The sequence below is a fragment of the Mastigoproctus giganteus genome, chromosome 3, assembly GCF_048544385.1.
Source record: "Mastigoproctus giganteus isolate SK-2022 chromosome 3, ASM4854438v1, whole genome shotgun sequence".
Taxonomy (NCBI): domain Eukaryota; kingdom Metazoa; phylum Arthropoda; class Arachnida; order Uropygi; family Thelyphonidae; genus Mastigoproctus; species Mastigoproctus giganteus.
Window position 1 is genome coordinate 17,240,178 of NC_143577.1, and position 14,712 is coordinate 17,254,889.

At 35.1% G+C, this 14,712-nt stretch overlaps 1 protein-coding gene across 1 annotated transcript in view; it reads right to left on the minus strand.

The window, feature by feature from the left end:
• Nucleotides 1-14,712, minus strand: part of Hel25E (ATP-dependent RNA helicase 25E) — a 92,332-nt gene that overhangs the window by 59,320 nt on the left and 18,300 nt on the right. The window contains exons 3-4 of the mRNA XM_090369189.1: nucleotides 6,223-6,350; nucleotides 3,018-3,294 (exon numbers count right to left, since the gene is read on the minus strand). Coding sequence (XP_090225315.1) covers nucleotides 3,018-3,294; nucleotides 6,223-6,350 — 405 coding nt within the window. The remainder of the gene's footprint in view (nucleotides 1-3,017; nucleotides 3,295-6,222; nucleotides 6,351-14,712) is intronic.

A 14,712-nucleotide genomic window follows, 5' to 3' on the forward strand; every position in this document is an offset into this window, starting at 1 on the left:
AAAGTCAGTAGGTTCTAGTGCATGCACTTTCTGGCATCAGAAAGGATGTAGTCTGGCTTCATGCACCACATCCCACACCAAATGATGCTGCACATCCAATCGATGTGCAACGGCTCTTGTGCTGATAGAAGGAGCATTAGTGAAGATCTGCAAAACCCGTTCCCCAAACCAGGGTATCCCAGCAGCACGTCGACGTCCAGTATCATGCATATTCACACCGAAAGAGCCACTATCCCGCAATCTTTGGTGTATCGCAGCAAATGTTGCATGGTGAGGCAACCTTCTGTCTGGGAAGCGTTCCTGATAAATCCTGCAAGCCTCTCTTCCATTTCCATTTGCTGCGCCGTACATTAAATCGATATCTGCCATTTCTGCTACGGTGAAACGTTCCATATATGTACCCGTACTGATGATAATGACATTATACTTTTATGCTATTAGCAGCAGATACGCACCACTCCGAGGACCTCTCAATGCATGCATACGTTAATGTTGATGGTAGTTGTACGTTCGAGCACTATGTTCTGGTTTGTTTTTTTCTATTTTGTGTGCAACGGCAAATGATTTGCATGCATTAAACGACATTAAATTACTGAATGTGTTGTTCAGATTTTTACAACCCTTTAATAGCTTCTGTTGGTATAACGACTCATTTATGACCTATGTTTACTTGACAAAAAATGTTTCGTTTGGTACCCTCTATCACCTGTATAAGCTTGCTTTTTTTTTTTTGCATAATATGATTATACTAATGCTAATGTCTCAGAAAAATAAACAGAACTAGCTGAACAGAGGAGAAGACTAATGGCACAATAAAAAGAGAACCGAACTGCATAAAATCCATTGCTAAAATTATAAAGAAACAATTGCAATGTTTCTTTATAATTTCTTTGGACATGTATGCAGGATGACTGAAAAACTGCCAAATGCATTGCTAACAGAGAATGGAAAGAAACTAGACTAGATAAGTGTTACATTGACCTGACCACAGCCTTCAAGGAGATATTTCATATGGTGAACTCAAAGGAGACTCAACTCCTCCCCCTTAGGTAAGAAAAAATATTACAGTAGTGTGTGTGTAGTAGAAGCAAGGCAAAGAACCTATAGGATCTGGATAAGTTACTGGCTTAAGATAATTTTAATATATAAAATATATTTTACTACTGTATTATTATATTTTATAAATACTGATAATGGTCACTGATTATGCCAAGTATGCACTGAATACATCTATTGTAGGGGTGTCCAAATCATAGCCTGCATGTGACCCCTCAGTTATGCAGATACCCTTCAAGTGTTGTGTCCCCTGAACTTAAAACTAACATGTTACAAAATAGTTTCACATTGACTTTTGAAATATCCTTTTTTAATAATATTCAATTTTTATATAGTTTTCTCATGGTTTATGTATTTTAAGGTTAAAAAAAAAAAAAAAAACTAAATACAAAGATGAAAAAATTATATTCTATTTCAAAAAATTCATAATTAGTGGTAAGAAACTAGTCTTGCAGCCTACAACCTTCTGCATTTTATCTGTTTTGTTTTCTAGCCAAAAAAAGGTTGATTGCTCCTCTAGAGGCTCTCTAGGTTGCAAGGTTCAGGCTATAAATTAATAGCACAAACTGAACCATAATATAAACAATTCATCAGTCTGCCCCCAATTCTGAGATACCTGAACAATAGTATCAGGAAAGCAACCACACTCTGGATGTGCTTTCCTGACGGCATCATGCACATTTGTTAAAAATTCATAACTACATAATTCTAGCAGGTGAGCTATACACTCTTACAAATAGGCTTAAAATGGAGTCAAGATTTTAACCAAAAGGTTACTAGATTTAGAAATCATGATCAGCAAGGAATGTTTAAACCTAATAACACCATCCTATATCACTAATGGCAATACTTACAGCTAGAAAGTTTTTATTAAAATTAGATTTATAAGGAAGCAATTATATGTAATGTAAAAACACTAAATGAGCAACAATTAAATAATAGCTACAAGCTTAAAGTATTATATACATGTCATTCCACAGAACCTACTTATTCCACACACTTGAAGTTTTTAGATTGTGTGGGAATTAACACCTCTGAAAACTTCACTGGCAAAGAGAGAACACCACAGCTGCCCAACAGTGAGAAGGGCAGATACCTCGTTTCAACATGAAAATAGCCTTGAACCTGAGAGATCGATCCCATTAGCTTTAATTGCCTGCTGTGGATTTCAGAAGTTAAGATTCTCTGGAATTCAGATTCAGAAGTTCATGGAATTGGATCAAGTGATATGTAAATACATGTAAATGATATACAGCGTTTTTTTTTTAAATTCTGATTTAATTTTTGGCAACAATTTCACTTGAATATAATAGTGCAGTTACATTAAAATAAAGACAAATCAATGCTGTATCAGGAGAGTGAGTGTTAGCTAGGTGTCTGCTTTATGAAACAGTCTAACCTTAAGACTTTCATCTATACTAAAAAAGAAATGGAGCATTTAAGGCAATGGTTCTCAACCTTTAAGCCAACATCCCCTTTCATCAAGTATTATTTTCTAATACAGCCTTCATGGAAATTACAACTTTTCTGTATAAGCCTGATTAAAAGAAATAACTATCATGCATACAAATTTACAAGTATTTTTATGGTGTATTCATGAATTAAGTTTTTCTACTGAAATAAAACGTATAACCACATTACTCTTAAAGACTCCTCAACACTTTATTTAACCTGTTCATATCATAACTGCAAACAATTACTGATAAATAAGTTTAAAACATATAATATATTTTAAAATCACTGATAAATATGTTTAAAACATATAATATATTTTAAAAAGCAATTTAATTGGATCTGAGCTTAATGTGGCTCCTCTAGTTTACAAAAGTTGAGCTCTCCAGTAGCACCAACATTAAACCTGAAATCAATATCCTGAAATATTTATTCATACCTAAAATGTCCACATTACTTAAGACGTAAAAAATAAATAAATTTTAAAAAATGATAAAAAATCTACTCACCAAGCTGTTCTAACATTTTGTCACATTCATCCAAAATAAAATGTTTAATATGACGAAGATTAAGTTTTTTGTTACGGACAAGAGCTAAAATCCGTCCAGGTGTTCCAACAACAATGTGGGGACAACTATTCTTTAAAATTCTTTCATCGTTGCTTATTGTTAAGCCTCCAAAGAAAACAGCAACTTTGACAGTTGGCATGTATTTAGAGAAACGTTCATACTCTTTGGAAATCTGAAATGCCAGTTCCCTGGTATGACACATCACAAGTACTGATACCTAAAGATAAAGGGAAGCAAATTTATACCTCTCAGTGACTTCATACACAAATAAAGACTTAACAAATTTAAATATACAAAATTAAAAAAAAAAAAAAAAAGTTAAGTAACTGTAGAGTCTGATTAACTTTGTTCCATGCATCACCATAGGATAAGTCACAGCATTCATTATGTTAGTTTATGAAAATTTCAGTTACAAATTAAATATGATCTGACTGTGCAACAACTGGAATTAACAAACTTTCTGTAGATTATCTCAAAATTAATTCCCTCGATTCAAAGATGCTACAAAACTGAAGTTGCAATTGACAGCTACTTTTGTCACATTTGAAAAGCCATCAATTGTTGAGTGAACTGATCCAATGTCCCTTTGTTTACAATATTCAAACAGCCAATAAATAACTTGCAGTCCACACTGACTTATCTGCTCTTCAAATCATCAGTAAATTGTTTATATTTGCATTTTTAAACCATCCAACTCAATTCAGGCTAATTTTCAATCTGCAATAATATGGTAGGATATAGATGGCAAAATATTCCATACAGTGTTCAGATTATGAATGAAAGTAACGCTTTGTGTAATGGGCCAGAAAGTGAAGTTTGGAATCCAGATATAATCCTAAAAATTTACTCTGGTTTACGGATGATATTGCTAGAAGGAGCTGATAAAGCAAGGGCCGAAAAGATCCCCTCCTTGGGGCAAGCCTAACCTAACATTCAGAACACAGGTTGGGATTTGTTAGAGAAAATAAAAGTGTGATCATAAAGTAACACTTGAACCACTTTCAGCAGGGATCCTGATATGCAGTAATAGATCTGGAGAAGAGATAGAGGACCAACAGCAATTGAGTAGAAGATACTGGTGACAATGAAGCAGTGTAGATTCCCCCTTTTCATTGAGTAAATCATGGAAATGAGTTTAAAACATGTTTCAAATGAACCTGCCAAGACACCACAGCAAACTGTCTAGAATCAAAAATTTGCCTAAAAATTTTAGTAAGGGAGAAAAATGGAGTGAAGCTCAGAGCCATTTTGCTCTTGTGCTTTAAGGAGTAGCAAATCTGTTAAAAGTTATCCATGATCTGGTGGCTCTCAACAAAAAAAATAAAAAAGGGGGAAAAAAAAAAATCACAAAATCATGTCAAGTATGAACTTGGATTATGAAATAAAAATTAACTGTTTGTGAAGAGATATCTCCATCAGATCGTGTCATTCAGTTTTAACAAAACTTTTAACACAACACATGTTTCAGCAAAGCATGAGGCATGGCTGTTAACAGAGGAACAAGTGAATACCACCAGCAAGTTACTTCCAATTTCTTTGGACATGCAACCAATGATCAAACCCATGCAACTTATGGGTTTGATCCCAAAATCATCTAGCTGTCAACCAAGTGTAAGACTTCTTCCTTCCTGATTCAAAAAAGGCACAGAAAAACAAAATGCTACACTCCTAGCATTTCCCCCCGCCTTCGACTGTGCAGGCGTTGTTTGCCAAAAATACAGTCCAGAAGGACAAACAATTAATAGTTCTACCTTAAAGTTTGAAATACCTTTGCAATTAGTAGAAAAATTCTAGGTGAACCTTTAGACTGGTTACCTCACCACAATAAGGCCAACACATTTGCTGCTATATGCACAGAATTTTTTAGCCAAAGGGAATAAGTCCAGTAATTCACGACTCTTCACCACTGAGCTCACCACACAGAACCTCTTCGTCATTAGGCAGTCAGGGAACAGGAACGGACATCAATATGATGACATACAAACAACAAAGAGTGATAGGATAGGTTAGCTTTCAAGCAAGTTCTAAATGAACTTTCCAGAAGTACTTCCAAGATACTTAACGATCCATGACTAGAACAAAAATTCAAAATCTCATTAAATGGAAATGAACCACTCAAAGCACCTGTAATCTCAGAACAAAAAAGAAGAGGTTCCCAATGCACAGAGTATTTTATTTTTCACTTTTAACTGCTCCTAGACAGATTTGCAACAAGATCACACATTTCAAAATCATCCCTTCACCTTGAAAACTGAAAAGAAAATATTAACAATGAAGCAGATGTACAAATAGGCCATTTTTATTTACCACATAGCAGTTTTACATAAGCTAAATTATTATGCTTTTATTCAGTCTGTACTTCAAAGAGTGGCAACTGCCACAATAAATTCTTGCTTTTAAAAACTAACCGTCAATTTTGTATTCTTCTCCAACAAATGGCTGTTTTGCATAAATTTTTAAGAACCATTTATCAGAATATACTAAACAAAACATTTAGCATTACATCACCTGTCCAATCTCTGAACACCATTAAAAAAAAATAAATAAATAATATATATACAGAAGAGCATCGAAAATCTGAACAAGCCAACATTTACTGTAATAGCTAGTTATTGTGATCACATTTGCAAATTGAATTTTGATTCTTTTAAACGGCAATTCTAATAAGCAAAAATCAGATGAATATTATCCACAGGCTATAAAAATGAAGATAAAGCACAAATTTACATTTTTATTAGCTTGCCAATTAACAAAACTAAATTACACATGAAAATTGACAAACAAACTGAATGCTATCCAACTCAACTACTCTTGCTGAAAAGAGAGATCTGGCAGCAAAGAAACGAAGTTCGAAAAAGGTGCAGCAAAAATTAAGTAATTATTTTTGTTAAAGGCCTATTCACGTTATTGTGACTGAAAGTAATTTGTTTTGTTACTTATGAATAAAAATACGTAAGAACAACTTTTAAGCTTACTGAACTTTTTTTTAGTTTCCAGAACAGTATTTCGAACAAATTGGAAGTCCAAACTACCCCAGGTCTCAATTAGTTTCAGGTTATCGACGCTCTACTGTGTGTGTGTGTATATATATATATATATACAAGCAAAATTTTATGAATTTAAATTACACAAGCTTAATATTTACCTGTCCATCAACAGGATCAAGCTGTTGTAAAGTTGCCAGTACAAACACGGCTGTCTTGCCCATACCAGATTTTGCTTGGCATATGATGTCCATCCCAAGAATGGCTTGAGGAATACATTCATGCTGAACTGAATAATAAAGTTACTTTTATTATTATTTTAAACATGCACATTTTATATATATATATATATATAGTAATATTAAACTGTTAAGAAGCAAAATAAACAGAAAAAGGAAAATAACAAAAGCAATCATATCTCTAATGCTCCAAAATGCACAGTGCAGCAGTAAAGGAAGCAAAAGGATATAAATGTGTGGTTTGTAACATAAATAGTGTCTGTGAAAATGAAAAATACACAAAGTGCCTGAACTAAGAGAAGTTTAAGGGATAGTAGAAACTGGAAGTGAAGTAGTGGTGAAAAAATGAAAGAATTTGAAAAACCTAGTACAAAAATGAACTGGGACTGAGGAAGCAAACAATATACAAAAATAATAAATAACAAATAAATAAATAACAGTATTCAGATATGGGAAGGAAATTTTAGCAAGAGGTCAAATCAAGGGAGGGTAAATATGCAAAATCTGAATACAGTAAATGAAAAGATGATACATAGCAGCCAGGAATTTCATCAGGGGACTACTCCTGACCACGTGTCAGGCACCGTGTATCCAAACTTCTCTATAGTATTAGAAAAAGGGGGAACAAATATGCGGCCCCTGATGAAAATTAAAATAATTCATGCCTCTATAAGTGTAATCAGAGAAAAGTTGCAGACAGAGGCGGGCAGACTGGGTCAAAAATTCTTACCAGGTAAAATTTGTAGCTGCTTTATACTAGTGTTTATGGCCAAAATCACATCAGCCTCCTGCCCACCAGGGTTTCCCTGGTAAGTCTTATGACCAGTCTGCCTCTGGTTGCAGACTGTAGTTAGATACAGCAAGATTAGAGATTTTTTTACCACTACAATAAGCAAATTCTCATTTTGATATAGAATAGATCTCACAACTGACTGTGCGACAAGGTGTATAACAAAAAAAAAAAAAAAAAAAAGCTAAGGTCAAAGCTCCCACTAATTGTGACTGACAACTGCATCTCCTTTCCTAGTTTGCATGTTCTAAAAGATTTTTAAAATTTTTACCTTTCCTTCTTGTGGAAAATACTAAACTAGATAAAGTTTAGTATTTTCCACAAAATTTTATTTTATGTACACAAAAATATTTTTTGTGTACATAAAAGCTAAAAAACATGTTAAAATTACTTTTTTTTCGGTATTGTAGATGTAGAGACCTTACTACTTGGTCTCAAATACAAAAAACCCACCGCCACTCTTTATTATCATCTGCGTTGTGAATACACCTTAATTTGCTGTCTGGCTATTGACGCACACAGAAAGATGCTGACTAGTGCAGCTCCCTGGTATGTATTAATACTTCTCAGTACACTTGCTGAATGGTAATCCCTTTAGCTCTTAATTCATGTTTCCTACAGCACAAATTCTCAAATTGCCTAAAGGCTACAGGTGCAAATATGTGGTGGCAGTAAATATTTTATACAGCAAATTTTATTCTGTTTTGTAATTCGGTGCTTTGTCAACTTGGATGTTTTTCATTCTTCTGCTACTTTTCATATTGCTTGTTTCATGTTATTATCGTTTTTAAGAAGAAAAAATATATTTTACCATGGACAATCAGGTAAGCATAACAAAATGGCCAAGGAGTGACGAGAATAATGTTGCCATAAATACTTCAGAAGCTAATAAGGTAAGAAATATATCATGTGAAAATATGGACACTAATGTTATTTCAAGCGTAGTGCAACCACCAATTTCTGGTAAAAAGCCATCATATTCCAAATCAAAAGGAATGAAAAAGAATAGAAACCTCAAGAGAAATTTATGAAATACGTCTTCACTTACAGAATTGTTGATGATGAGCAATGTCCTGTGTTCGTAATATGTTACGAAAAACTGGCCAAGGAAAGCATAAAACCTGTTAATTTAAAAAGACACATACAAAACATCCAGAGCTAATGAAAAACACTGAATCCTTTTTCAAAAGACATGCCAGTGCCATAAAAAGGTAAAGTGCAGCCATTATCAACCTACTGCAGGATAGAAGCCTCAACAATTCATGCTGAGGGAAATGGACAATAATCTGCCATGCTGGTCCAGTGCGGGTTGGCAGATCGACCGTATTCAGTAGTCAGGGGCTTGAACCCCGGTCTACTCAAAGAGTGTGTGCTACTGCACTCCCGCTCCTGACCACTCGGCTAAGGAGACCTGTGTAAAAGTTTGAAATATTTCATGAAGAAACATGTGGCAGTTCATCGTAAAGTTTTAAGAGCATCGTTGGAAATTTCATATTCAATAGGAAAAATTTGTAATCACACACTATTGCTGAATCTTTTGTTATCCTTGCAAAGTTTTGAAAGATGCAGTAAGTGTGATCAGCTTTATTAAAAGTATAAGCTTAAATAACAAACTTTTCACTGTTCTTTGCAACAAAATAGGATCCGCTTACGAAATGCTTCTTCTATATACGAAAGAGGTGGTTGTCCAGTGGACAAGTGTTGCGGCATCTTTTTGACCTCAAACATGAAGTTTCATTGTTTTTATCAGATAAAAATCAAAATCTTGCTAATTGTTTATAAATCAAAAATGGCTTGGAAAACTTAGTTACCCTGTTGATATATTTGAAAAACTTAATGATTTAAATTTAAGTCGTCAAGGACAAGGAACAAATATATTAATAATCAGTGATAAAATAGAAGCTTAATCTTTGGAAAACTGAATTTGAGCTTAACAATACTGAAATGTTCCCATGTTTTTCTGATTTTGTTAATAATACTGACATTTTACAATTTAAGGATATCATTGCCACCTACCTAAAACCTAACACCTACACCTACCTATTTAAGAATTTTTTCCAACGATTTAATGTATCTCCAAAAGATTAGATTCGTGATCCCTTTGCTATTGAAATTTCTTCATGTCCCAAAATTACCATTCAGAAAAAGGAAGATCTCGTTGACCTTGATGCACTATGGCCACAGATGCCAATGCGTCTAATCCCCAAACAAATACCACTGACCTGTCACTGACGAACCATTACATGCTTAATGTAATGGTTCGTTTCAACATTACATTACAACGGTTCATTTCAACATTACAGTCTTGAAACATTACATGCTTAATGTAATCTTGCAAGACTACACAACTTGTGAAAAATTTTGGCTTTCTCTCTTCGAGACGAGTATAAAGAATTATCGAAAACGGCAATACAAACATTGCTACCTTTCGGGTCTACATATTTATGAGGTTGGCTTCTCAAAATTAACAGCTATAAAAACAAAACAGCATTCCGGACTTGATCCAGAAGATGACATAAGATTGGCAATTTCAAATATGGATCAAATATTATCGGTAATCCAAGCTCATCCTTCTCATTAATTGTTTTGTAATCGATCATTTTTTAATTGTTTTATAATCTTAATTGAATAATAAGAGTTTAATTTGTTTTTTCCGTATTCAATTAAAATATTAAACAATTATTTTAATGTGTAAATTAAAATGGAAACATCTTTTTTATTCCTTTCTCAGTTGTCAAATAAAATTTTCTACTATATAATTTATAAAATGTTATTTTTCCTTGCTAAAAATCTGGTCATCCTACCTCAGGTTTACATTGACGGGTTGCGTCAATATCATTGTTGATCTAAAATGCGTTGATCTTTTATACGTGCACCGTCCTTTAAAATAGTATTCACTGTTGAAGCAGCGAAACCTAATTCCATGAAATAGATGACAAACTCTGTCCTGCTTCGTACTTCATTTATAAATCAATTTTGTTTTGTTTCCTAGCATTGTCAGAACCTGTGCTGGATTAAGGCATGGTCTAGCAGGGCCCTTGCCTGGAGTGGCATTCTTTAAGGGGTGCCAAATTTTACAAATCATGAAACACACACACACACACACACACACACACACACACACACACACACACACACACACACACACACACACACACACACACACACACACACACACTAAGTGGTCACTGAATTATGACCACTTACCTAATACTTCGTAGGTCCTCCTTTTGCTGTCAGTACAGCAGCTATCCGATGTGGCATTGATTCAACAAGACGTTGGTAGCATTCGGGAGGTATGGCCAACCAGGCTATGTAATGCGGCAAGCAAGGCAGGTATGGAGGTAACTGGTGTATCCAGGCGTCTGATATGCCTTTCCATAGTGTCCCACAAGTGCTCTGTGGGATTGATATCGGGGGAGTTTGGAGGCCAATTGACATGTTGGAAGTCAGAACTGTGTTCCTCAAACCATTCCTGCACATCAAGTGCCGGATGGCTCAGCGCATTGTCATCTTGGAAGACACCACTGTCATTCGGGAAAAATTGTAACATAGTGGGGTGTACACATTCAGCAAGCAGTCGATGATAGTGGAGACCGGTGATACGTTGTTCCACATTCACCAGGGGTACAGTTCCTTCCAGTGAAACATGCCCCACATCATACAACCACCTCCATCGGCCTGCACTTTTGGTACCATGTATGAAGAGCCTCATGTTGTTGACACCAAATCTGTACACGACCATCTACGGTGTGGAGTAAATAACGTGCCTCATCCGACCAGCACACATTCTTCCAGTCTTCTAACATCCAACTTACAAGCTCTTTGCACCAGACGAGTCTTTTACGCTGATGAACCTCGATTAGGAGAGGATGCTGTATGGGTCGTCTGCTGGTATAGCCCATACATGCAAGTGTGCAACGCATGGTCAATGGCAGATATTGTTCTGGGCTGGCCCATGTTGCATTGGGTAGTCAACTCTTGGACAGTGCTGCACCTGTTTGCCTGTACGAGTCATCGGACCCTGCGCTCACCTCTAACATCAACCTTTCACTGACCCTTTTGACGCCAGTCCTGGTATACTAACACTCCACCAGTTCAGCTGTTTGGGAAATCAAGGCACTAGCTCATCAAGCACCCACAATCTGCCCTTTATCAAAGTCTGATAAATCCTTCCTTTTACCCATCATGCTCGGAATTTTACTACCTATTGAACCACTGACACCTTATCTATGCTACATAAGTCAACTAAATGTGCACTCTTACCTCGTGGTCAACAGGTCATAGGGGTGGTCATAATTCAGTGATCACTCAGTGTATATCCTTAGTAAAGGGGGTGCAAAAATACTTTGGTCCAGCACTTGCACTTTTCGTTGGTACCTTTCCCTTCACCATTGTGAAGGGAAAGGTACCAACCTGGAGTGGCATTCTTTGTTTTTTATAAAAAAAGGTTTATTTCAGTGAAGGGGAACAACAGTTCACCATAACACCATAACTTAAAAACCCACAGAACTCCAGTTATCGGTATTATTACAAATGCAATAAGATCAAGTTTACCACCCATTTATAACAGATCGTGCTAATAGAAAAGCCCAATAAACCCGAAAGTGCAAATTGTTTTTGTTTTATGGTAGTGACCTCCAGAAATGTGTTTTAGAAAAATATCACAAAGGCATTTAAAATTTATTCTTATAATGGAACATATGATAATGATGAAAGTGTAGTGCAATTTCCATTATAAAAATGACCTTTTAGAGAAATAAATAGCTTAGTTATGTAGCGAAAATTAACTTCTGAGGTACTGGAACAAATTACAAAAAAAAAAAAAAAAAAAAAACCACCAATGTGTTATTGGGTTCACATTACGATATTTTCATGATACCTCCATTTATTTAAGTCTGCACCAGCCGGTAAAAACAACTTATGTAAAGTATCAAATTTCCGTAAGTAGAGTATTACATAAGCCGGGGAGTCCCTGTATACAACTTTTATTGTGCTCTCTAGACTGTGGGTTTGATGCTAAGCACAATTCTAGCCATAATGCAAATAGCCTATTGTTCAATCAGTGTGCCGATATCAATTGGTGGTTCATTTCATGTGCCTTTCCTTTTACAGCACTCATTTACTGACTGAAATTAAATGGATGCATATTTGCAACAAGGCACAATACTTGCAGTTCATTTTTAACCGCAAATATGTGCGTGTGTGAGTGGGTGGGGAATTTGTCAAGTGGTTTTTTAAAAATTTCCCCAAAATCTTACAAAACTGATCCATCAATATCAGTGTAAAACTAACAATAAAAAGTCGAATTCCATAATAAAAATGAAGATTCAGGGGCACTGAGTTTACAAATAGCAATAAAATTAGCAGTGCAAAAGGCTGGCTATCACTACTACCACATTCAGGATTGGTAGTTAGCAAGAAGAACAATATAGATACTAATACTTAACCAAAAATAGATACTTTTATTGATACATTTTAATACCAAACAAAATCATTAAAAAAGTTTATTTCAAAATTATCAAAAGAGCTGGCTCCAAATAAGTTGCTAGTTTTCTGTGTTTACTTTCCCTCACTTATCTTAATGACACAGTTTTATCTAATTAGTTTAGAAAATTAGTGATGTTTTATGAAACAAAATGTCACTGATAGCAGTTTCACATGTTTGCATTGCATTGTGATATAACTTTTTTTTTTTTTTTTTTTGTAGTTGTTGGCGCATCGGCTTCTGTGGCCATAGTGCACCTCCCAAGGCTTTTGCAGTACTTTGATCCAAGCCCGAGGCGGGATTCAAACCCGCGACCTTTGGGTTGCCAGACAGGCACTTTACCCACCCGGCTAGCCCAGTCGGCGTGATATAATTGGCCTGCATGTGAAATGTGCTGCTTAATACCAGCACATCTCTTCACACAATACCAAAACACCTCCCTATACACTAAAAACAGCAAAACATTCTCTTCTGCTACCTCAGCATACCTTCAAAGAGGTAAGAAACTTGAAAACTCAATACAGATTAGTGTCTTACCGCCATAATGGTATTTCGGAGGATTTTTTAGAAATTAGTAACTATGGTAATCAAGCTTGTCATATAAAACAATAGGAAGCTTAAGATGCTAATATGCTACAGCAAATTTTTTTTTTTTTTTTTTTGTTAGTTGTTGGCGCATGGCTTTTGTGGCCATAATGCATTGTTGGCACATCGGCTTCTGTGGCCATAATGCACATCCCAAAGTTTTTGCATTTTATTGTGATCCAAGCCCAAGGCGGGATTCGAACCCACGACCTTTGGGTTGCCAGGCAGGCACTTGCTACAGCAAATAGTTTTAAAATATAGTTTATTGCATGAAATGCAACAACCTATACAGTCGGTCCTCGTATAACACGTGTTCACACAAATTCGATCATATACGATTTATAAATAGGGGAACGATATATAACACGAACCTAATTCGCTTATGCACGATTCGCCTTTGTGTTTACAAGAAATAGCAGTCGAACGCAGAATCACCCCAACCGAACGAAACACAATAGGAATGAAGAGAAGATTCTGAAATTGTATTTTGTTTTTTATATCAGTGAAGGGGAAACACAGTTCACCATAATAATGTAAAAACCAACACAATTCCAGCTATCGATATAATCGCAAATGCAATTAGATGGAGTTTACTACCAGTTTATAACAGATTCCACTAGCAGAAACGCAACTGGAAATTGTTTTATGGTAGTAACCCCTAGAAATGTGCTTTAGTAAAATGTGAGGTGTTAATAGTATATCTCGGCCTTTACAGTGTTGTTTATTCAATTGCTACGCGGGCGCAGCTTTGTTTATGTGTATCAAGCATGCCTCCTCATTTTGTAATTGTGCTTTATTCCCTAAAAATTAGTAAAATACTTAAAAGGTGTGAAAAGGAAGCATCCTGGCGAAGACACTGCAGATTCAGAGAGAAAAAAAAAAGCAATATCGATAAACAGAGGCAGAGTGGATCAAAAATTCTTACCCGGGAAAATTTATAGTGGCCTCATACTACGGTTTATGGCCAAAATCACTCCGGCCCACCGGGGTTTCCCGGGCAAGGCTTATGGCCAGTCCGCCTCTGTCGATAGAGAAAAAATAAGAAACTGTGAAACGCTTTGAGCAAAATGAGGCAACGCCAAGAATTAGAAAGAATGCAGAGAAAATAAAAACAACTTTCATAGCAGGAACAACACAAAGTGTAATTAAAATCCATTAGATTAAGATACAAAGAATTGGAAGAGATGGAATGACTGTCATCTGTTTGGATAGAAAATCAAACAAAAAACAAGTTTGCTTACGATAGAAGCAAAAGCATTAGCAATATTTTATTACGTAATAGTCGTAATAAAATAAGTAAGCATTTTATTACGACTTACGTATTATAATTTTTACTTACGTATTATAAAATACGTAAGTAAAAATAAAATACGTAAGTATTTTATTACGACTATTTTATTTAATATAATAAATTTTTTACTATTTTATTAATAAATTTTTATTATTTAAATAAATAATAAAAAATAAATTTATTATTATTTATTATATTATAATAAAAATAAAAAATATAATATTATTTTTATTACATATTTTAGTCGTTATAAAATAC